The following is a 25,048-nucleotide window of genomic DNA, read 5'->3' as shown; positions in this document are numbered from 1 at the left end:
TGGAAAAAGTATTGCTGTCATATCTCTCTCTCTTTAGAAATTCTTTTTTTTCATTATAAAAATCCCGTGGCAGCAACTTGTCTGGAGGACTTTAAAAATAGGAGCGATTTCATCTGTCTGGAATGGTCTGTGTCAGCACTTGCCCTAGGCAAGGTTGCCACACAGACAAAACTCCCCCTCCCTTCTCCCTACCAGACACCCCCTCCCCGACTGCCCCCCAGTGCTCTTCATGCCCCGCATCCTCCTCCTCTCAACAGTGGGCTGACCCCCTTTTCCTGGACTACAGCTCCAATGTGACCTCCCACATAAAATCAACCCCCCTTTCCTTCAGCTCTCTCTCCAGGTGTGAGGGCTGCAGTAGGTTTCACCCTTGGCGCCCTATTTGCATTTAAAAATAGGACCCTGGTTAACCCACTCGAACCTCGAGTTGGTGGAGCTTTGGACGGTGTAACCAAGTGGAAAGAAGTCCAGGGCAGAGGGGAGTATTTTTGGTCATTGGAGGAAGGGGGTGGGGTAGGCCGCCTTCCTGGAAGCTATTAAATCCCAGATGTGGGCTCTGCCTTGAGGGAGAGGGTAGGGGGTGGGAGGAGGGTGGCTGGACTCTCTGACCTCTCAAGGTTGCCGTTAATTCTATGGGTCGGTGATTTCCAGCTACATTTCCCTGAGCCCGGCTTCCTTTGCAGCACTGCAGGCACCGCATGACTTGTATTTAACTAGCAGTTGTCAGCAGCATGTCTTTGTGCCTATCAGCCAGGGCTCAATTTTCCCATCGCAGTTCTCCCTGCGACAGCAGCCCTCAGGTTCCGCAATGGTGGCGGCTGAAGATCAGCCCCAGTCATACTCAGCTCAAAGAGATTTTCACAGAGAGCTCTTCAAAGTTCCTGTTCTCAGAGGAGCGTAAGGAAGGGACTGTTTTGTTCTCAGTGTGGGTGGGCTTTATGAAGATAAAAAATATGTGTGATCTTATGTGAACGGAGTATGCTATATGCAGATTTGGTGGGGAAAGCTGCAAAATGAAATCTACTCATGGAGCTCCTAAGAGTAATTTGGTCAATTTCATGTTGGATCAACAAACATTCAAGAGCACCTACTATGTGCCAGGCTCTGAGTTAGACCTGGTGAGTAACAAGAAAAGTAAAGCAAGGTCCCTGCTGTAAAGGAATTCAGTCTAATGGGGAAGATAGACATCCCATGTGAGAAGTGCCATGTTTGAGGTAAGCCAGGGTATTTGGGAGCACGGAGGTTGCCCTTGGCTCAACTGCTGCTGTTAAGGATCAGAGAAGGCTCTCCCAGGGAGATGACATCTGAGATGAATAGGAGGAAGCCAAACCAAAGAAAGGTGGGAAGGGCGGTCTGCGTAGAAGGAATGACAGGAGCAGAGGCAAGGAGGCATGAAACTACTTGACATGTGTGGGGAACTGAGCTGGCTTCGATTATTATAAGGGAAAGTGTCAGAGAAGGGGTGGGGCAAGAGATGAGACTGGAGGGGCAGGTAGGGCCACATGTGGGAGAGAGGGTCGAGCCTCCTGAGTTAAGGAGTATAGACTTCATCCTGGGGGGAGCCACTGAAAGGTTTTAAGCAGGTCAGATTTGCATCTTGATTAAACTATCTGTCAGTTTGGGGCAAATCATTCAACTTGCCTGTGGGATGAATTGATTAAAGAATTCCATTGAAAGGGTAGATTTGCAGTTCTAGCTATAGTTAAGTGCAAGGCTCTCTTTTTCCAAGAGGGCTTGTCATCAGTCTGAGGCTTTTTAAGGAGTACCCCTAAAGCGATCTACAGATAGATGCATGTATTTCTCTCTAAAACTCAACGTCATTTGAGAGGATGCAGGGCCTCTAAACAGTGCTCAAAGTAAACAGTGTTTAAAAAGTCTTGTTGCTTCTACCCTTTATTCCACACTGCAGTAACAATATCAGGTTAGGAACGCAAACTGTGCTATGATCTCTTTGTTTTGTTTAGCAAAAGTCATCCGGGAAGGCGCTGTTTAACCTGAGTTGCAGCCATCTAAATCTTGCTGAAAAGGAATATTTTGGATTAGAATTCTGTAGCCATTCTGGAAATAATGTAAGTTGATTTCATTATAGGGTGCTTTGTGTCTAGAATTGCTTCTAAATGCAGTTTGTAGTTAGGTATTTAGGGCTCAAACCCCTGATTGGAAAGATGAAAAACCATTTAAAGCCTTGCAAAATGACTGAATTTAATAACTCTTTTTCCCTCCTCCCTCCCTGTCCGTTAAGTCACCTCAGTTTGCCAAACACAATCTCTTCTACCCCATGCTCCTCTTTCGTCATCCTGTGAGCAGCCATCTATGCTTTATCTAGTCTGACTTTCCAGAGTCTGGACCTCAATTTCCAGAATTAAGACTCTTAACCTCACCAACGAGAACTCAGAGGACTCTCCTTTCCCGCTCTCAGGTCCTAACATTCCTGATGCTCTTCCCGCTGTGTCCTGGCTTGGCATGTCTGCTATCTGGCACCTTCCCAGAAAAGCTCCTTATGACTAGTAAGGTGGCTTTTGGGGCCTGTAGGATTCAAATGTGGAGCCAAATGCCTTCATTAGTCTTTGTAGCAACTAATGAGCCTTGTATGTGACACCTCTGTCATCCTACTAAGGCAGGGGAGCAGTGATTCAAATGTCAACAGCAAAGAGCTTATAGATTACCAATGTTCACTGTCATTAGGAAAACAGAAGGGGGCACAGTGAGTGTGGTGGAGGTACATCATCTCTTTGACATTGCTGTTTCCAACTATCTTTAGAAGTCTAAATAATCTTGCTATTTGTTTATTTCATGTTGACTTTTATCTGTTACCAAAAAAAAAAAAAACCAAAAAACCCTGCACTCAATGCCATGTTCTACCAATTTTTTCATTAATGTTGTTACAGGTCTGGTTGGAACTTCTGAAGCCCATTACAAAGCAAGTAAAAAGTACGTATGGAAAATCACTTAAGGAATATAATTCCCAGTTACAACTTGAAAATGTTTCAGCAACACCATACTATTCCTCACCTTAATATAAGGGGAGAAATGGGCTTTGATGTATTATTTTAATCCTTCATACATCCAGTGAATTTAGCAATTTAAAAAAATCGTTTAACTTTGCCCAAGATGAAGAAAATCATGCTGCTGGATCTTTGAATAGGTTTGAAGAACCCTAGTAATTACAGCACTCTGTGGATTGGCTCTGGGAATATATCACAGGCTCTAGCACTCAAAGCTTCAAACATCCTCTATGTCAGTCTGCAATGCCATTCACCTTCCGCCTGAAGATGTTTTTGTTTTATACTGTCACAGACATTGTCCATTTGTTTCAGTTCTTATTTGAGTGCCTTACTATGTATGAAATATCCTCCCAGCCCATATTTCACAATCTAGTGTGGTGGTTCGCAATTAGGATCACTAGGAGCTGTTGTTAAAATGCAGATTCCTGGGCCTCATTCCAGGTTGGGGGCCAGTACCGTGCATTTTTAACAAATTCCATGGGTGTTTCTGATGCGTGTGGATTTCAGCCAACACTTTGAGAAATGCTGTTTTAGTGTCTCTCCCCCGACATGCTCTTTACATGTTGATGCTTCCCACAGTTCTGTCTGTTCCCACAGCGTAATGATAATCTGTACATTATTCCACTAACTTCCTAACTGACTCCCCCAATCCATCATTTACACTACTCCCAAAGGGAACTATTGCAAATACAAACCTGACCACATCACTGTCCTGCTTAAAATGCTTCCATGGCTCCCTATTGCCTTAAAATAAAGTCCAAACTCGTTAGCATGATCCACTGAGCAATAGACTCTGACTGCCTTTCCAGCCTTACCTCTGCTACTGACCACTTCATATTTTTACCTCTCCTGACTTTGACAATATTAACCTCAAGCGTAGGCTTCTTAGATAAAATAGAGGATGTCCAACTAAATTGGAATTTCGTATAAACATAGAATATTTTCTTTGTATAAGTATGTCCCATGCATGCGTTGTTTATCTGAAATTCAAATTTAACTGGGAGTCCTGTATTTTTATTTGCTAAATTTGGCAGCCCTACTCAGGTGTCAACTCCTCTAGGAAGGCTTCCTTGACTTCCTTCAAACTCTTTTCTCTCTCTTGTGCTTCCCCACTACTCATTGCTTATCACACTTTGTGGTGGTGTGCTTGTTTGTCTAGATGTCTGTCTCTTCTAACAGACTATGAGTGCTTAATTGTCTTTTTATTCCCAGTACCTACCTAGTACAATGCTTGGCATATAATAGGCACTCAGCAAATATTTACTGAATGAGTGGTGCTAATGCTACATGTATGTGTTTGCTTTTGATGCAAAAAGTTTCTTATTTTCAAATGCAAGGAGAAGTGAAGGCAAGTAGATATGTTTTCTTAATGTAAAATTTAAGATACATAGAGGCATCGGTCCATACTGCTTCTAGTTCCCTTTATGACATCCTTGAGGCAGGTGGTATTCGCTTGCCTCTAAAGCTGCCCTCTTCTCTTGGCCAGGAATGCAGAATCCCAAGTAACAAGTAGTATATTTTTCTAAATGGGACACTTCTTAAGAGAGGACACCCAAACGGGCACATCCTTATAAAAAGAAACTCAAAGGGCGAGAGGGTAGAAAGCGGGGCAGGAGAACTTTCCCAATCGCTATCCACATAGAGACACAATCAGAGAAATAGCAGCATCTTACAAATGTGAGCAATTGAAATTCAGAAGTCTGTGGGAGGGAGTCATGGGAAGAGGAGAGGGGAGTGTGTGTGTGAAGACCTATAACTGTTGTGATGGACATTTAAATAAAACTTATGAAGATATTGTGTTTTAAGATCCTAAGGAGGTTGTTTTCAAATTTATGGTGAAATTTTTCCCAGTGGACCCTGGACATCTACGAGAAGAGCTTACAAGGTATAGTACTTACCTGTGTGTCTGCTGCATGATGTTACTTATGAATAAGTATTCTTCATTTATCAGGGAATGGGCTTCTAGCCTTCTTTGGAAAGCTTGGCTCTCAGTTGCTCTCTGGGAGATGACAAGAAGCTGAAGAGAAGGAGGGCCTGGCTGGTCCCCAAAATGTTAATCTTCCAAAGGGTGGGGACTTTGGGGAGAAGTGGGGGGTGGTATTCTAGAAGTGGTAGCCAGTCTGGGTGCCCACTTAGGGGTTATGCCACAAACTGCTACAACAATAAGAGTGCTTGCCTTCGTTGCATCTGTGTTCCAATCCGACGGCAGCTTGTCAGCACAAGTATGATGCCAGCTAATGTCCATGGATATTGAAAACGCTGTGTGTCTGTATGTATCCCATCAGTAGAAAGGATGATGACATATACTAATAAAAAATTTAAAAACTAAAGTATAAAAGATAATATTTGTAAATTATTTGCAATGTATAACTATAAATTATTTATAATTTTATTATAATTAATAATTATAAATTATGGATAATTTTATAATCAAATTATTGATAATTTTATATAAGTAAAAGTATTTTATACTTGTAAAAATAAAAAAGGAAAAGGACAAAAAGTACAAAACATTTTAGAAAGCATTTTTATACTTGTAAAAAATGTCCTTTAAAATTACAATGTAAACCTACTTCTTCAAAAATACATTGTCAACATAACACTCCCCAATGCCTTACTCTGCTTTGTAGACTTTAGACTCTGACATCTAGAGGGAATAAGAGAGAATCTGGTCCAGCCCTCTTGGTTTACGGATGAGAAACCGGTCCTGGGAGCTAGAGTGACTCGGCCAAGATCACAGAGTGCTGGCAGTTATTCTCCCTGAAGTCCCCCCCCCACCCCGGTGTGGTCCATGGCCGGTTCTTCTTCATCCCTTTGGTATAGGGGGACTTTTTTCCTGAGGGGTCTTTGCAGAAGTCACTTTTCACAAGACGGTCTCTCTCTCTCCCAATTCTCTCCACATTTGTGACTTGTAGGCCGCTTTCCCAGACAACTTGATATCTTGGTATCTATATTAGTTTGCATTTGCTAACCCATTTCAGTTGAATCTCAAGTTGTGACCAATTTTGATGGAGATAAACTTTCTCTGGAAAAAAAAAGAGAAAATCAATGTGATGATAAATGATTCATCAGCTGTTCGGAGCAAGGATTTAGTATTTGTAGCAGGCAGCTGCCTTCTTAACTGCAAGGAACGTGTCAAATGACAAGAAGTTTCCTTTCTTTCTTGCTAGGAGCAAACTGAAATTTACTTTCCCTTTAGCAACTGAGGCTGATTATTCTCATTTACATCTATATTTGAAAGCAGGCAATGGCAAAGGTTAGAATTCCTTTATTTTTTCCCCATTGGCCCATTTATGAATATTTAACTGTAGTTGTCTTTATAAGGATACTTTGTTTGGGGCCAATACGTGAGTTTCTGACAGTGATGTGCAAATACAATTTTTCTAATTGAATCGTTTCTAATCCATTAGGGGAGCTCATAATTTGAAGGATTATAATAATGAATGCTTTTGTAAATTGAATAATCACCTACTAATTTGCCTGATTTTTTTTTTCTAATCTAGCTGTTCCTCTATCACCTGCAATTGATTTTGATTCACCACATTGCCTTCAAGGCTTAATTGGTTTAAAAAAAAATCCAGATAGAACTTTATTTTGAGAATCATGTCTTATACAGGGAAATGCTCACAGTAGATACTCAATAACTTTTGTGTGTGTGTGAGGAAGATTGGTCCTGAGCTAACCATCTGTGCCAATCTTCCTCTATTTTACATCGGATGCCGCCCTGGCCTGGCTTGATGAGGAGTGCGAGGCCCACACCCGGGATCTGAAGCCGTGAACCCATGAACAGTGAAGCAGAGCACATGAACTTAACCACTACGCCACTGGGCAGGCCCCTCAATAAATGTTTTAATGTATAAAATAAAATATTGGAACCAATTTTGGACCATGGAAGAAAGCAGTCAGTGATTGAATTTTAATTATACACATCTTTTCAAAAATTGATCCTCTTTTGATGAGGCCTTAAAAGTGTGGGACAAATGCTATCTGTTTGGCAAAGCTCTCGATACCAACTTGCACTTTATGGGTCCCTGATGAGCCGTTGATAAGAAAAAGGGCAGTCTGGCTTCGTTCCATTCAGTACACAGTAGTTCCATTCTCGCTCTGAGCAAAGCCCTGGGCTGGGCTCTGGTGATAGAGAAGGTGGTCCAGGCAAAGGGGCAGAAGCATGGTCTCAAGTTTTTTATTTCTGAAACATAATCTTTTGTATAGGAGGCAGCCTAATTTCAGCGGCAGACCTGAGATCTGGTCACACTTTCACTACCTTTGGATGATATGACCTTGCCAAATACCTAACCTCTGTCTTTCCGTAATTGTAAAATGGGGTGATTGCTCCTGCCTGGCCAACCTCCTACGTTGTTACGATAGTGACTACTTGTTCACATTTTATAAACAGCAGTACTGGCCTCCTGAGTGGGCTTATTCTTGCTAAATCTCCCTTTCTCTCTGGCTGGGTATGTGGCTTTGCGACGTGGCAGAAACCAGCAGAGGATGATTGGCCAACTCTCTGAAGTTGGCGGGAGGATTTGGCCGGGGTGATTCCTAATGGCTATGAGGCCTGCCAAAGTGCTGGATCAGCCGAGTTGTGGTCTAGTGCTGGTTTGGGGCTGAAGCAAAGCCTGTGCATTACTCACCACCTCAAAAAGGCATCTCACTGACTGGGGGCGCCGTTTCTTTCTTGAAATATCTTGGATCGGGGAGAAGGGAAATTCTTCTTTCTTGTTCCTGTTTCTTCTCAAGAGATTTTTCCCAACTTCTTTGCAGGTATCTTTTTACTCTTCAAATAAAGAAGGATTTGGCTCTAGGAAGGCTTCCGTGCAGTGACAACTGTACAGCGTTGATGGTATCTCACATCTTACAATGTAAGTAGCAAATGTTGGCTTTGGGGCCTATCAGCCAGGCAGAGAACCAAGCAAAGGAGCTGAGCACCTCCAACATGTCCATCACTGTGTTAGGACTTACAGAGGAGAGAAAGCCTGGATAAGATACATAGAAATAGCATGGTCCAGTAGAAACAGGCTGGTCATTGTAGTCATTGAGATTTGGATTCAAATCCTGTCTCTACTATGTTCTAACTGCTGTAGCCTTGGGTGAAGTCCCTGAGTTTCCTAGTCTTTAAAATAGTGACAAGAATACCTTCTCACAGAGTGTCATGTAGATTAAAAGTAGATGCTAATTTTCTTCTATCTCAGTTTAACTTTCCCCTCTCGCTGCCCGCGGCTTGCTGTCCAGGAGCTGGTTTGGACTAATCTGAGCATGGACTTTGCCAGGCAGGCCCCCACTCCCTCTGCTTACCCCAGGTTACGTTTCTGGTACGTGCTTTCTGCAGCAGACTGTCACGTTTGATGTGATTTCTGTGTTGTTCTTTATCATGATTCCAGAGAACAAAGCACAGAGTACAGCAGGTGGGGAGAGGCTAAAAGGGAAAAAGGCCCCAGGCATCTATTAGAGTTCCCTGTATCCTAGCAGCCAAGTAGTTGGACTAGGCTGAATAATGAAGACAGGGAGAGGGAGGCCTGTGGATCAGTGGGGGCTTGCCGGGCTGGCCAGGTTGCTTCTGTATCCCTAAGGGCAGAATCGAGGCAGCTAGAGAAAGTATGTCTTCTTCTAGGGCTGGCTGGACTTTCTCTCTCTTCTAGTGAGTCGTTACAAGAATAGGCCGTTCCTCACTATTCCTACAGGATCATGACTGCATTTTATTTTATTTTGTAAGTTCATTTTTTATCTCTATCCCTTACCTTCCTGACGGTCCAGAAGTGGTAGATTTCTGATTTCACTGGGAACTCTAGAATGAAGTGCTTGGGTAGGAACAGTGTGTGAATCAGTATTTACCAAATGACTCCTGACTGGGACAGGTGACGTGAGCCCTCGGATCTCAGGGAGGCAGTGAGCAATGGGATCAGTAGTAATCAGGGAAAGCTTAGGGAGGAGATGGCTTTCGTGCTGGGCCTTAGAGGGACTCACAGGAATTGGATAATAGTACTAGGCAGAGAAAATAGCATGAAAAAAACTGGTGGTGGGACAGGAAGAAGTATATACTCAAGTGCAGCTCAAGCATAGGGTCTGTTTAGGAGAGAGAGCAGAAAAGTAAGCATCATTTTAAAGGGCCTTGAATGCCAAGAACACCAACCATATTTCCAGTATTGTGCTTGGCTTGCTGGAGGGCATGGGGTAAGACAGATAGAGAAAACAATTTTGGAAGACTTAGCCTTCTTAGCTACCTGTTAAGTCAGCACTGAGGGGATTGGGGGTCCCGGGACAGCCTCTGATGGCGGAGCCCAATTTCGTTCTTAATGATTCAGCATTATGGATTTGGGCATTCCCTAGTGGCCATTTCCGGCATAGCATAGAGCACTTCAGCTTTTCCGGAGGATATTTTGTCAATAGAAGCTCTTTCCATAGCAAAAAGCTGTTGTTCCAATGAGTCAGCTCTTCCCAATCCATCCAGTTCAGACTATTTCTCTGCGTGCTAAGGCAGTGTGCAGAACACAACCAGGCTGCTCATTCATTCACTCATTTCTTCACTCATCCAATATCTATGTTCTAGGCATTCAAGAACCTCCGCATTCGAACCTTCTCGTCTGCTTAAGTCTCTCTTATACCCCCCATGACTCTAGCCAGACACTGCCTCCCAAACATGATTTGTGCATTCCAAATGAAACCTCTCTTTTATGAATACCCTTAGTAACTCTTCTTTGTCATTCATTCAACAAAAATTTATTGAGTACTTACTACATGCCAAGGTACTATTATAGGCACTGGGAACATAGCAGTGAACTAAACAGACAAAAATCCTTGCTCTCATGAAGCTCATGTTTTGGCAGTGGAGGTGAATCTGATAATAACCAAAATAAGGAAATGTATACTGTATGTGAGACGGTGCTAACTGCATTGGAGAAAATGAAGTGTGGAAGGGAGATGGGGGAATTCTGGGGATGGGTACTGAATTTTTAAATAAGGTGGTCAAGGTAGGCTTCACTGTGAAGGTGACAGATGAACAAAGATTTGAAGGAGGTAAGAGAGCAAACCATGCAGAGATATGGTGAAGGGAGTTCCAGGCAGAGAGAAGATCCAGTGCAAAGGGCCTGAGACGAGAGTGTGCCCGGAGTGTTCAAGAAACATTGAACAGGCTTTGTGGCTGGCTGGAACTGACTGAGAGCGGGAGAGAGTAATCATGGAAGGCCTTAAAAGCATGTAAAAGACCTAGAACATTACTATAAGTGAGATGGGAAGGCATTGAAGCATTTGAAGCAGAAGAGTGAAATGATCTGAGTTAGGTTTTAACAAGATTATATTGGCTGCTGTGGTGAAAATAGAAACTTGTAATGAGTAGTAAATAGGCCATAGAGATCTATTGTACAATACAATGAATACAGACCATAATATTGTACCATAATGATGTAATGTGATAAATATCACTACAATGGCAATTGTATTAGAATGTATAAATGTATCAAAGTAACACATAGTACACCTTACATTTACACAATGTTACATGTCATTATTGAAATTTATTCAGTAAAAGTAAGAGAAAGAAAATAGACCTTATGAGGGAATGGTGGAAGGTGGGGAGACCAGAAAGAGGCTATTGCAGGAGAGAGAGATGATGGTAGTTTGGACCAGCGTGGTATCAGTGAAGATGCTAACATTTGCTATCTTCTGTTACTGATGATATTTACTCATTTGTATGTCGTAGGTCTCTCCCTAGATTGTCATAGTCTTGCGTGGAGAGAAAAACAAGCATGGTCGTATGTGTTCTTAGATTTTTCCTGAGGGTCGACGTACAGTCTTGTGCTTAATAAACAGGAAGATTAGTCTGTGTGTGTGTCTGTGTGTGTGTTTCTAATTTATTTTTAAAACCAGCTCCATTGAGGTATAATCTACATACGATAAAATTCACCCATTTTAAGTCCACAACTCAATGGTTTTTAGTAAATTTACAGAGTTGTGCAACCTTCACCACAGTCCAGTTTTAGAAAATTTCCATCACACCAAAAGAAATCTCTCACACCCATTTGCAGTCACTCCCTGCTCCCAAGCTCAGTCCCAGCAACCACTAATTTACTTCTATTTCTATACATTTACCTTTTCTGGACATTTCACGTAATTGCAATGATCCACTATGTGGCCCTTTGTATCTGGCTTTTTTCACTCAGCATAATGTTTTTGAAATTCATTCACGTTCCAGCACGAATCACAACAGTCTGTTCCTTTCTGTTGCTGAGTAGTATTCCATTTTATGGATATACCACATTTTGTTTCTCTGTTTACCTGGTCATGGACATTTGGATTGTTTCCAGTTTAGCTGTTTTAAATAATGTTATGAACATTTATGTGTAAGTCTCTATGTGGACACACGTTTTCATTTCTCTTGGGTAGATTCCCAGGAGTGTAATTTCTTCACCTTAAGGTAAATTTATGTTGAACATTTTAAGAAATTGCCAAACTGTTCTTCAAATTGGTACAATGGGGGCCGGCTGGGTGGTGCAGCCGTTAAGTTCGCATGTTCCGCTTCGGCAGCCTGGGGTTCGCCGGTTCGGATCCCGGGCGTGGACATGGCACTGCTTGGCAAAAGCCATGCTGTGGCAGGCATCCCACATACAAAGTAGAGGAAGATGGGCACAGATGTTAGCTCAGGGCCAGTCTTCCTCAGCAAAAAGAGGGGGATTCGTAGCAGATGTTAGCTCAGGGCTTATCTTCTTCTTCAAAAAAAAATTGGTACAATAAAACCAGAAATGTATGAGGTTTCCAATTTCTCCACATCTTCACCAACACTTGGTATTGTCTAACTTTTTGATTATGGCCATTCTAGTGGATATGAAGAAGTATCTCACTGCAATCATAATTAGCATTTTCCTAATGACTAATGATGTTGAGTACCTTCTCATCTGCTTAATAACCATTCCTATGTTTTCTTTGGTAAAATGCCTATTTAAATCTTTTTTCATTTAAAAATGGGTTGTCTTCTAATTGAATTTTGAGATTTTTATATATTCTGATTAAAAGTCCTTTAAGAGATATGTAATTTGCAAATTTTCTCCCAATCTGCAGCTTAACTTTTCATTTTCTTAATGCTGTCTTTTGGAGTGCAACGATTTTTAATTTGATGGAATTCTATTTTCTCAATATGTTTTAGTGGATCATGCTTTTGGTGTTGTATCTAAGAACTCTTTGCCTAACCTAAGGTCACAAAGAGTTTCTCCTAAGTTTTCTTCTAGAACTTTTATAGGTTTACCTCTTAGGTTAAGGCCTATGATCCATTTTGAATTATTTTTTGTATGTTTGTATGATGTATGTTGTGAGGTAAAAGTCCAACTTCATTTTTTGCATGTGGGTGTTTATTTGTCCCATTTATTGAAAAGACTGTTATTTCCCCATTGAATTGTCTTGGCACCCTTGTCAGAAACCAACTGACCATAAATGTAAGGGCTTATTCCTTGATTCTCAACTATGATTCCTTGATCTATAAATCCTTATAGCAGTACCATACTGTCTTGTTTACTGTGGCTTTGGATTAAGCTTTGTAACAGGGATGTACATCTTCCAACTTTGTTCTTCTTTTTCAAAATTGTTTTGGTTATTTTGCACCTGTGGATTTCCATGTGAATTTTAACATCGTTTGTCAATTTCTACAAAAATATTTAGTGGGAATTGCATTGAATTTATAGATCTATTTTGGCAGATTAATCATCTGAACACTATTGAGTCTTCTAATCAGTGAACCTAAAGTGTCTCTTCATTTATATAGACCTTTAAAGAAATTCTCTCAGCAATGTTTTGTAATTTTCAGTATACAAGTCTTATACATCTTCAATTAAATCTATTCCTAAGCATTTTTTATAAGCTATTATACTTGAAATTGTTTTCCTGGTTTCATTTTTTGATGGTTCATTGCTAGACAGTTACTTTTTGTATATTGATCTTTTATCTTGCTACCTTGATTAACTCATATATTACTTCTAGTAGGGTTTTTTTGTGAATTCTTTAGGAGTTTCTACAGACAGGACCATGTTGACTGCAAGTAAAGACAGTTTTATCTCTTCCTTTTCAGTACAAATTCTTTATATTTCTTCTTGTTGCCTGATTGCACTGGAACCACCAGTACAATGTTGGAGAGAAGTGGCAAGAGCAGACATTCTTGTCTTGTTTCTGGTTTTAAGGGAAAGCATTCAGTTTCTCACCATTTAGTACGATTATGATGTTGGCTATAGGCTTTTCATAGATAATCTTTATCAGATTGAAAATGTTCCTTTCTATGTCGTGTTTGTTGAAGGTTTTCATCATAAATTGGTGTTGGATTTTGCCCAATGCTTTTTCTGCATCTATTGAGATGATAATTTTTTGTCCTTTATTCTATTAACATAGTATATTGCATTAATTAATCTTCACATGCTGAACTGATTTTGCAATCCTGGGATAAATCCCACTTGGTCATGATGTATAATCCTTTTTTATATGTTGCTGGATTCAGTTTACTAAGATTTTGTTGAGGATTTTTGCCTCTGTATTCATGAGGGATGTTGTTCTGTAGTTTTCTTTTCTTGTGATTTCTTGGGCTGGTTTTGGTATCAGAGTAATACTGGCCTCTTAGAATGAGTTGGTAAGTATCCTTTCCTCTATTTTCTGGAAGAGTTTTGAGAGATTAGTGTTTATATCTTGTTTGAATATTTGACAGAATTCAGCAGTGAAACCATATGGGCTTGATTGAGTTTTAATGAGATTCATACATTTATCAATTTTGGCAAAAAATAAATAAAAGAGCCATTGATTTTTTTAAAAGCTTGTTATATGGATATTTTCATTATAACGTGGTTTTTCAAATATATATATACACCTCACTTGTCTAAAAATGAGCATGCCATCTGTTTAAAACACATTAGAAAATCAAGATAAAAGAGAAAATAACAGCTTTTCAGCACTTAAAATCAGTTCCCCTGTGTCTATGTGTTTAACTCAATAAGAGAGCAACACAGGATTCCGTGGAAAGTCTGTTTACTCATACAATTCATAAAATGCTAACAGGTTCGAATATCTGGGTTCCCTTTTTTTTTTTGCATGTTAAAATGTGAATTTTAATTGTAAAAATTGTTGTGAGTTCCCTGTTTATGGTAGATTAGAAGTCACAATTTAGAACCAAGTGGAGACCTTTTCAATGACCAAGAAATGATTTGTATCAATCTGACAGAGAGGGAGAAAGCACAAAAATTATAAAGAAGACATAAGAGTTCAAAAATTGAAACAGTTTGAAGCCATTTACTGTAGGGGCAGATGATCCTATATACTTCAATTGCCTTTGTAGGCATAGTGCTATAACAGATATTTATAACAATAAACTGGAGACATCTAGAAAAGAATCGATTATGATCAAGGATAAACCGCCAGTGATTTGCAACAGCCAGAATGATTTTCAGAATGGTTCATATAGTGAGGATTCCAGATAGCTGGGGTTTTACTAGATTCTCGATGTACAGAATGATGAATGGCTGTGACTGGCTGGCATTGTAGTTGGCATTTTATTCTCCTTTCTTGATAATGTATGATCAGAGTGGAGTAAGGTTAGGGGGCTGTGTTAGTTTGCTAGGGCTGCCACAACAAAATACCACAGATTAGATGGCTTAAATGACAGAAATTGATTTTCTCACAATTATGGAGGGTAGGCATCCAAGATTGAAGTGTCAGCAGTTTTGGTTTCTTCAGAGGCCTCTCCCTTGGCTTTCTGAGTGTTGCCCTCTTGAAGCGTCCTCACCTGGTCTTTCCTCTGTGCACCTGCATTCCTGGTGTCTCCCTGTGTATCCAAATTTCCTCTTCTCATGAGGACACCAGCAGATTGAATTAGGGCCCACCCTACTGCCTCATTTTAACGTAATCTCTTTTATAGGCCCTATCTCTAAAGACAGTCACATTTTGAAGTGCTGGAGGTTAGGACTTCTACATATGCATTTGAGAAGGGGGGATACAATTCAGCCCATACCAGGGACTGATCAGAAGTAGAAGAGATCATAAACAGAGTGTGGGAGAAAAAAATAACAAAATATTCACCTGTGGTCCTGGAGTCTTTCAGACCTACACTGTGTCTGTGACTTACTATACTGAGACTTCATAGCCCACTGCTCCTGATTTGAAAAAGAACCAGTTAGCTCCTCCCCATATACTAAAACATAAATACACATAAAGTATGGATGGGAGGCCTAGGGCTGCACTGGCTACCAAAAAAAGGGCTGTTTGGGGGAGGTCAGAGAGTCTGCTGGGTGCTCTGTTACTTAACTCCTCAATGGTAGTGTGAAAAATGTCACTTTTCTGTCATGTAGCAGAACTGGGAGACTTTCACGAAGAAACAGATAGAAAACATCTGGCACGAACCCGGTACTTACCGAACCAAGACTGTTTAGAGAGCAAGATCACGCACTTTCATCAGAAGCACATGTAAGTACTTTAACTGGCACCTGCTTCCACCAGCGGAGAACACTAAAGCTGGGGACAGACTCTTAAAAGCAAGCCCTTAAGTCAGAGAAGCTTCAGGCTCAGGAAAACACTGAGCTCCTCATGGAGCTCTCAGGGCGAAGGTGTCATTCTGGCTGCATTTATTAGGCTCATAAATTCCTTCCTCTTGCAGTGGCAGGAGCCCAGCTGAATCTGACATTCTGCTACTGGACATAGCGAGGAAGTTGGATATGTATGGCATCAGGCCTCACCCTGCCAGTGATGGCGAAGGGATGCAGATCCACCTGGCTGTTGCTCACATGGGCGTACTGGTGTTACGGGTAACAACTCTTTCCTTTAAAATCCTTCACCTTTGGGGGTTATCTTGGCTCAAACTTGGGTATCCACTCCAAGGTGACTTCACCCATCAGTCTTACCACCAGCCAGAAAGGGAGGTGATACTTGGAAGTGTTTTGGATAAGTTCTCTCCCTTCAGTGTGCTTTGCTTCCATTTACAGTCTGTAACTGACTCTTCTGGTTCTGAGGAGCTCACACGTTAGATCAGGCCAGCATGGTGGAGAGACGAAGTCAAGAGGGTCTTTGGAAATTTTAGACCTAAATAAGAATATGGATTTTGGCATTGTAAAAGCTTAGGCTCTGACACACAGGGCATTCAACCTGTTCAAATCCAGCAGAAACAACCTGAAGGGTCCAAAATGTGGTGTTCTCGTTCAGTTACTGGTTTCATTGGAGGTGCCCAGTGCCAGCTGGTAGGGAATTAGTGACCAACCCCGCCAGCAATTGTTGCTGTTTACTGGCTCATCCTTTCCCAAGGACTTTGTTTTCCGGGTTAGAAACCAACTCAGGGCTCTCTGATCCTCCATCATTATTAATCCTCCTCCAAGGAACTTGGCCAGAGGCTATTTTGTCAGCAGTTTTTCAGTCCATTATCAGTCCATCTCCTCACATCTGTAAACATTCAATGAATTTAGATCCAAGTTGAAGTTCGAGAACACTTGCCTAATCTTCAAAATGATGGGCAGATACCTAGACCGGTTTGCAAATGAATTACTTGTGAGAGAGGAAGGGGTGACCTTAGACCCAATGACTCCCAGGACTGAATTACAGTGCCGAGGTAAGTCACAAAGCAGGTCAGGTGCAGACTTGACTAAAAGAATCTTGATCTTCTCATTTATTTGGTTGTAAACTTTACAGCGTGAGAGTCACATTGATGGACAAAAGGCCCTATGGATCACAGGCATACCTGTTCACCTAGGAGGAAATTTTTACCCATTCCACTCTAAGCCCTGATCCTTGCCATTTCCTATCTCATAGAGAAGATGAGGAGAGTAAGGGAGCAAGGCCATCATGTTAGTTGTTATCTCTTTTGGTGTGAATACTACGGGCAGTTGGAAACAATATAGCTGGCATGTTTTGTCCTACCCCAAATCCAGTCAAAGAATACTTAAGTATTGAGTTCATTCTATGTCTTCTTCATTGTATTATTCCTTCTTTAAAAAAAACATCAGCTTGGGGGGCTGGCCCCGTGGCCGAGTGGTTAAGTTCGCGCGCTCCGCTGCAGGCGGCCCAGTGTTTCGTTGGTTCGAATCCTGGGCGCGGACATGGCACTGCTTGTCGGACCACGCTGAGGCAGCGTCCCACATGCCACAACTAGAAGGACCCACAACGAAGAATATACAACTATGTACTGGGGGGCTTTGGGGAGAAAAAGGAAAAAATAAAATCTTTAAAAAAAAATCAGCTTTATTAAGATATGATTTTCATACCATAAAATTCATCTGTTTTAACTGTACAATTCAATGGGTTTGAGTATATTTACAGAGTTGGGCCAAGCTCTAGAGCTACAGAGGTAAACAGGAATGATTCTGACTTCATGGAACTTGCATTCTAATAGGGGGAGGATAGACAATTCAACAAGTAATTATAAACAAATGTGATGTGCTTTGAGCTGGAAGTATGAGGTGCTAAGGTCACACGTGTAAAAGGGGCTTAACATTTAAGCTGAGACCTGAGGAGGTTATCCAGACCAAAGGGGTAGGGTTGGCAGATGAGGGAATGTGTGCCAGAGAAAAGGCACAACACAAAGGCCCTGAGAAGCATAAAGGATGGCATAATCAAGAAACTAACATTAAGCATGACACATGGCTCCTGTCATTAAGATACTCACAATTTACTTGGAGAGACCAGAAAAATAGTGATCAATATCAGATAGTAAGTAATCAAAGGTAATCTATCATATTAACTCATAGTTGCACAACAAGTATACACAACAAACTAATAAATGTGGTTACCTGTGGAGAATGGCTATATGGGGACAGAGGTAGGAGTGGCAGTGGTGGGAGTAAGACTTCCCAATATATATATTTTTGTACACCTTTGATTTTTGGACCAGGTGAACAAACAACTACCAACCAGCCAACCAGCCAACCAGCCAAAAGAGCAAAACTGTTTGGGCAGTCCAGGAGAGCCAGAGGAGTTCGGAAGAGTTAGAAATGGGTGCAGCCTGCAGTAATTATATAGAATATCCTAGAAGGGTTGCTACCAGAGCTGGCAAGAAGGCCTAACTGTGGGGAAGGCCTTCTGGGTAAGGAGAATGAGGAGACCTATGGGAGGGAAGGTGCAGAGTTGGGTGTTTTCTAGGAGCAGTGAGATATAAGGTTAGATAGTCAATGTAATTGGGGTAAGAAAATCCATGATGCAGACAGCGAAGAGTTATGGAAAGAATTTGAGTCAATGGGGTGGCAGGATAAATAGGAGTTTTTTAAGTAGTTGAATCTGGAAATATGGGAAGTGGTGAGATTACAGAAGCTATTACAGTAATCTTTTTCTATTGTGATCTCTCGATCCTGGTTAGAAACTTTTCCCAGGCATACGCCTTCTTGCATTTCAGAGCAGCCTTGTGTCCCGCCTGGAGTGCCTTCTTTGGGCCATGACTTCTACCTACTATGACAAGCTCAGTCTGTGCGAGCGCTAGATCAAGGATAGTCCTGTTCATGAAGTACATTTTTAAACAGGTTTACATTGTCTTACAAACAAGCTTGTGCTAATGTTCATCCTGAAATTTGCCATGTGGTTCATTATAGGGAAATACAAAGATCAATACTTTCAACTGGGCTAAAATCCGCAAGTTGAGTTTTAAGAGAAAGCATTTTCTCATCAAACTTCATGCCAACATCTTGGTAAGTATTTTTCTAATAAATTCTTTTACTTTCTGCACACTTGAGATTTCTTGGTTGTTCCTGCAAATGGTTTGAATAGGAGTGGTGAAAGCTGGCTGGCCCCGAGGGGGGATGGGCTCCCTCTTTTGCCTCTACATAAATAAAACAGAGCTTTAGTCATATTTTTACTCAAGGCAAAACACTAAGAAATCCTATTGGCAGTTCCGAATGAATGAAGAAATAGGAAAATGGGGTGGCTGGGATGAAAGACAAGTCTCCTTAGAAACCATTTTTCAGGGATTTGATGAATCAAATGGAAGTGACTACATCCAGGAGTATTGACATATTCATCTGATGTTATCTGCTCCATTTTATGAAGTCTTTTTATCTTCTTTCCTTAAGCAAAAATAATTCAACACCTACTATATGCCAAAGCAGGATGTGGGGGGGGGGGGCAGTGAGTGTATTGTAAGCAAAAGAAGCAATTATTGGTCAAGGCTGTGTTGTACGGAGTAAGACAAAGGTACTAGAAAGGATGTTCTTTTGTGACTATAAAGGAAATGAAAAATGTTTATCATGAAAAGTATTTATCAAGACGTTTGTCAACTACAGAAGATCCAGTAGTTTGGGCTTCGTTCTCTGGATCTTAGCCTTATATAAAAGTATTCACGGGGCTGGCCTGGTGGAGTAGTGGTTAAGTTTGTGATCTCCACTTCGGTGGCCCAGGGTTCAGGGGTTTGGATCCCCAGCACAGACCTGCACACTGCTCATCAAGCCATGCTGTGGCAGCGTCCCACGTACAAAATGGAGGAGGATTGGCACAGATGTTAGCTCAACAAGAATCTTCCTCAAGCAAAAAGAGGAGGATTGGCAATGGGTGTTACCTCAGGGCCAATCATCTTCACCAAAAAAAAGTTTTCATTTGAGCAGTTTAGGAGACTGTCCAGTGTAAGCTCATGAAGAGTCCCAGGGCTGCATACAGGAACCTGGAAAGGAATGAGAGAAGGTGGGAGGGCAGCAGAGTGGGTTGGTGCGGCTGTTGAAAACAGGGCTACATGCATCCATGGGCAAATGGGGCTATATAGTGAGTCGGGGGATGGGGAAAACTTGAACTTTAGATCTGACAGGCTAAGCTCCCCTGGAGCAAATTAGACTATGCTAAACGAGCAATACAGAGCATCAGAGAAACAAGGGAGTGTAGAAAGGAAGAAGTGTTTCTAGGTGGCATGTTAAAAAGACTCATGTACGTGTAATCATCCTATAAATCCTACCATCTGTAAGGAAATCTCCTCCCGCTCCTTTCCTGTTGGTCATTTATAACTTCTTGTCACCTTGAAAGGATGCCTTTTGATGTTCATTTTGACCTAATTTACAACTTTATGAAAACGTTCCTGGCAGAGAAGAGGGGGTAAAAAAGCATTGGAGGTGGGGGGGGTGTGCAAAGCAAGGTTTGCTTTTTAGAGAAGGCTCTGTTTTTGAGCAGGGGCCCTGTCTCTTCCTCAGAAGGTTGCCGATCATTTGGTTTCAGTAGGTGTGAAGCCTATAGGGAGCCAAGTGGAAAATCAGAAGCTGCATGGGCCCCTGGGCCAGTAGTTTGGAAGGCGTTGGGATTTCAGGTCTTTGATATTCTTGAAGGGTGTTTTGCTTGATGGAAATTGGTTTATACAGGTGTTGTGCAAGGACACCTTGGAGTTCACCATGGCCAGCCGAGATGCCTGCAAGGCTTTCTGGAAGACTTGTGTGGAGTACCATGCTTTCTTCCGACTTTCCGAAGAGCCCAAATCAAAGCCCAAAACCCTACTCTGCAGCAAAGGTTCCAGTTTCCGCTATAGGTAATTAAATATTGCACACAGGCAAACTACACACACAACTTCTTTTCAATAACATGAAAGGCAGTAAGAGGAGCTTGAGTTCTAGAAGCAATAATGAATCCATTTCAATCACTCAAAGGATGTTGCCCTTTACTGCTCATTCTCTGTTTGACGCATTAAGTACATATTTCCTAACTGGGAGGCCGGGGGAGGGGAGCACCCTACTTAAGAGGTTAGATCGGAATCTCGGCAAGGGTGGGGGACATATGCAGCTTGAGAAAACATATTCAACGAACCTATTGTTTTTCTTATATGCAACCCATGAAAAGGAAAGCTCAACAACATCCGTTTGGTAGTGGTTAGGCAAAAGATGTGTGAGAAAGCACTGGAGGGGCTAAGGGATTGGAAAGGTTGAGCAATGTTGCAGTAGAGGCTCCTTACTATAGGTAACACTTTGGAGGAATGGAAACGAGGTCGAAATGAGATCTTGTTTTCACTTGAACACACCAGCTTAGGGATTCTTTGGAAGAAGCTTTCAAAACTCTTAGCTAAGATAAAAAAATTCTAATCAAATGCTTCCCATAAGAAATTTTTCAAACAATGGAAGCCTACCCCAGTAAGAACTGAGATTTTAAAAACGTACTTATTTTTGATGGAATCTTTCTAAAATGTATTCTACAAATCCTTGCCTTCTTAAACAGATGATACTGAGCATATTTTGCCCTTTTCTTAATGACCTGAGTTATTAGAAACATCGCTTATTATCCTCTGTAGGCAGCTGTAGCAGCAATGGCCTCAGGGTGGGGGAGGCATGTCAGACCCTGCACCTCAGTGATAAATGGCCCAGACTTTTTGGATTTTATCATTCCATGATTTCTTTTTGGGCTCTTGTGTTTCTCCTGGCAGTCAGCTGGCTTTCTTGGCCAGTGTGTGTCTGACTGGAGATTCTACTGTCTGGTTAGCTGTTTGTCTTCTGCCATGGATTGGGAAACCGGATAAATAGCCTCACTAGAAATTGTGTGTAAATGCAGAGGTAAGGAAAAGGCCTTGAAAGAAAAGTACATGAGTTTTCAAGGCCAGAATTTTTAACTGTTGTATAGCCCTGCTCAGAGGCTTTTAAAAGTTTCTGGGTTCTGAGTAGTTAAGACTGCGCTATGCCTGGTCCTTGGATAAGTATTATCATTCATGTGATGGCCAAAGATTCATGACATACGTCATTCATCCAAACTCTTTTTTGTCAACAACAAATGAGGCCATCAAGTTTTAGTAGCCTCCTGGCTTACTGCCAGCATTAATAAAATGATTATCTCGTTCTTATAATAGTGGAAGAACCCAAAGGCAACTTTTGGAATATGGAAAAAAAGGAAGGTTGAAGAGCTTGCCATTTGAAAGGTACATAGTTTTGTTTCTCCCTCTCATGTTGATTTTAAGTTGAATTTGGAGATTTATATGTATCCTGTATTCACACGAAGACTGTTTCAATTCCTTCTCTGTTTGGGGATTTCAGGAAACATTATCCATCTCAGTACCATGAACGGCAGTGCAGGTCCTCGCCAGACCTCCTCTCTGATGTGTCAAAACAAGTAGGTTTCTGAAAATTCCTTCTTCTTCAGATAAATGTAATGTGCCCACATTCCAAATGCTCCCAAGAATTGATTCTGCCAGAATCTCCCAGTGTGTAAAAAGGTTACTCTGTTCAAGTAGGTCGGCCTCCTGGGGAGGTCTGTTAGCTCAGTCTTTCCAGCCAATAGAAGACTATTTAGTAAACTACCAGCAGTGTGTACCCTATAGACTGGAAGCATCTGGCACATCTTTAAATTGCAACCTGAATTGCTAACATCTTGCAAAATGCAGATGCAAATGAATTTCTATGGCTTCGTATTTTTAAAACTAAAAGCTCTGCTTTTTTACCTATGAAAATCTTAAGGCGTAGAGGAAGCTATAAGGTCTTGGGTTAAGGTTTTAAAGTACTTTTGCTGTGTAATTTGGTAACTTAATTTAGGAACAAAGTGCTATTCTCCTGGAACTGTGAGATGAAGGCTTCACTTGAGTTTTATAGTATGAACCATGTTAATCATTTTTCTTTTGCTCTCTCTACAAAAAAATTAATTATAGGTCTCATAAACTCACGTCTTCATGCAAGTCACAGGCAGTTTTTATCTGAAAGGCATCACAGAGATATAATGCTGGAAGATGCCATCTAAGACATGACACTCTCATGCCATTCATAGCCCTCCTCCCCACCATTTTACAGAAAATGGGGAGGAGGCTGGAACAGGGAGGTTAGGAGACTTGCCTAAGGCCACACAGCTAGTCAAAGGCAGAGCCAGGACAAAAGGAAGCACTCCTGGCTCATTGATACAACTACTAAACCATACTGCTTGAAGCACAATGCTGGCTGAACGACATAGAGAACTCGGAGGCTGGGAGTGGGATGGCATTGAGAAAGGATCGCGTCATAGGTATTTTTTATCACATGAGTTGGGATATGGTAGAAGTTATTACCCTTCTGTTACATATTCATCAACCCTGGAATAGAATATGGATTGAAATGACTTCTTGAAAAACTACCTTTGCAAAATTCAAGGCTAATTTAGATCCCTGCCCCGACCCCAACCAAATGGCTTTTTCCTTCTTTCACCAATAATATGTCCTTTCTCTCCAGGTGGAAGATTTGAGACTAGCATACGGCGGTGGGTACTACCGAAATGTGAATGGAGTGCACGCATCTGAGCCGGTGCTAGACAGTCGGAGGAGAAATTCTGCAGTGGAGGTGACGTTTGCAGCCGAGCTGGAGCGTTCCAAACCAGAAGCGGATCCCACATCATTACATCAGTCCCAAAGCAGTTCCTCTTTCCCTTTTATTTATACAGACCCTGTCTTTAAAACTGACCCCGATCCTGCCACTGATCCCAGAGACTACTTTGAGGAAAGGAGTCCCCTAAGCTCCTTCCGAACAAGCTGTAAGTTTGCTGACAATCACATGAGCACATCTTCTGGCCTGACAAGCAAAGTGAGTCCAGCAAGGCAGCTAACTTACACAGATGTGCCCTATATCCCTTGTACTGGTCAGCAGGTTGATATCATGCCTCCTCAAGTCTTTTTTTATGTGGACAGACCACCCCAGGTGCCCCGACGGTCTCCAATCATGGCAGAGGAAAGGGAAAGGCAAGATAACTGTCTAGAGCCCACTGCAATGAAGCCGGCCAAAAAAAGCCCAAGGAATGTCAGAATGAAGAGCTTTCAGCAAGACTTTCAAGAACTCCAAGAAGCTATGGCCAGGACTAGTGGTAGGAGCAACATCAATGTAGATCCAGAAGAGGAAGACCCAAATTTAGAGGATGCATTTGCAAGTAACATTCAAGAGCAAACCCCTAAACGATCCCAGAGCCAATCAGACATGAAAACTATCCGTTTTCCTTTTGGGTCAGAATTTAGACCTTTAGGGCCTTGTCCTGCTCTGAGTCGTAAAGCTGACCTGTTTACATATATGTTTGCAGAGCAGGACTTTCCAACAGTTCTAATGGATCAGGGAGCAGCAGAAAGATATGTAGCCAGTGAATCCAGTGATTCTGAATCAGAGATTCTTAAACCAGACTACTACTCTTTGTATGGCAAAGGAATAAGGTCACCCATGGCCAGAATCCGCTTGTCTTCTGGTAGTCTACAGCTAGACGAAGAAGATGAAGATGTTTCTTTCACTACACCAACTGCTGAAGACAGGACTTTGCTAAAACCGTGTAATTACTTTTTAACTTAAAAATGTGAACTCTACGGACATTCCTGGGCCAGTTCCATGTTACCAACTTAGGTAAAAAATTAGGAACCTTCTGCATAAACCACTTTTTTAGTTAGTATTCCTTGGTATTAATGGAATCCTCTAAGTTTGGGCACCTAGCTTATGAAATATCCAGCTGCTGCCTCGATCCTCAAGCTCCACTCTTTTGTTCCCTCTGAAGGGTCTCTGGACCATGCCCTCTCCTCACCAGCACTGTGGCGGGGTGAGGTGGGTATTTGTCATCTCCATTATACATTTCTCCATAGAGACATTATAAATGAAAGTCAGGCTCTTCAACACTGAAGAATGGTGACAGTAGGGGTTGGCATATAGAATTGGCTTCTGATGTCATTTAGTGATTTAGTAGATTGTGACTGTGTTGGTCATTTTGTTCTTAATACTATGACTAAAGGTTTCAGTCCTCATTATTTGCGTGGGGCCTGGTAAAAATGGTCCTGTTATATGTTAAGAACTTTAATTTTTATAACATATACTAGGGGGAGCATGGCCCTCCTATATCTCAGGAACAAGACAGTGGCATAGATCCTCTCAACACAACACAAGTCTATAACTCATCTAGGAACTGGCAGAATTCTAAACCTCAAAAATTCATGAATTAATCAATTGCTAAAGCCAGATATATGCCTGATGAAGATATTATGATGTTTGACTTATTACTTCTCTATTCTTAACTATCTATTATATGTAGCGAAAGATAAAAGTTAACATGGTGTTTAATCTCTCCTGCGAGAATTGATTTTTTGCTATATCTTCTTGCATGTATGTAATGTAGGCAAGGGAATGAGATGAATAGTATTTTAATAAAGAGCAATGGAAATCCATTTATTTAAAAAA

General features: G+C 41.5%; 1 protein-coding gene across 1 annotated transcript; it reads left to right on the top strand.

Moving 5' to 3' along the window:
• Window positions 1–802: 802 nt before the first annotated feature.
• On the top strand, window positions 803–25,048 carry FRMD7 (FERM domain containing 7). Its single transcript, XM_070603389.1, has 12 exons — window positions 803–1,118; window positions 1,965–2,069; window positions 2,889–2,931; window positions 4,857–4,890; window positions 7,770–7,867; window positions 15,314–15,428; window positions 15,619–15,766; window positions 18,530–18,625; window positions 20,273–20,436; window positions 21,739–21,807; window positions 21,923–21,998; window positions 23,081–25,048. Exons 1-12 carry the CDS (start codon window positions 1,014–1,016, stop codon window positions 24,173–24,175), a joined length of 2,148 nt encoding a protein of 715 aa, XP_070459490.1. The 5' UTR covers window positions 803–1,013; the 3' UTR covers window positions 24,176–25,048.

This window comes from Equus przewalskii, chromosome X (assembly GCF_037783145.1).
Source record: "Equus przewalskii isolate Varuska chromosome X, EquPr2, whole genome shotgun sequence".
In the NCBI taxonomy this organism is placed as follows: domain Eukaryota; kingdom Metazoa; phylum Chordata; class Mammalia; order Perissodactyla; family Equidae; genus Equus; species Equus przewalskii.
Note: the sequence above shows the minus strand (reverse complement) of the source record. Positions and strands in the feature narration are given on the sequence as shown.

Excerpts from the sequence above, each read along its gene's own strand:
- FRMD7 (XM_070603389.1), top strand. The coding sequence starts at position 1,014 with ATGAAATCTACTCATGGAGCTCCTAAGAGTAATTTGGTCAATTTCATG. Across the intron at positions 1,119-1,964 it reads CAGGCTCTGAGTTAGACCTG|CAAAAGTCATCCGGGAAGGC; the intron begins GTGAGTAACAAG and ends TGTTTTGTTTAG. Across the intron at positions 18,626-20,272 it reads AACTTCATGCCAACATCTTG|GTGTTGTGCAAGGACACCTT; the intron begins GTAAGTATTTTT and ends TGGTTTATACAG.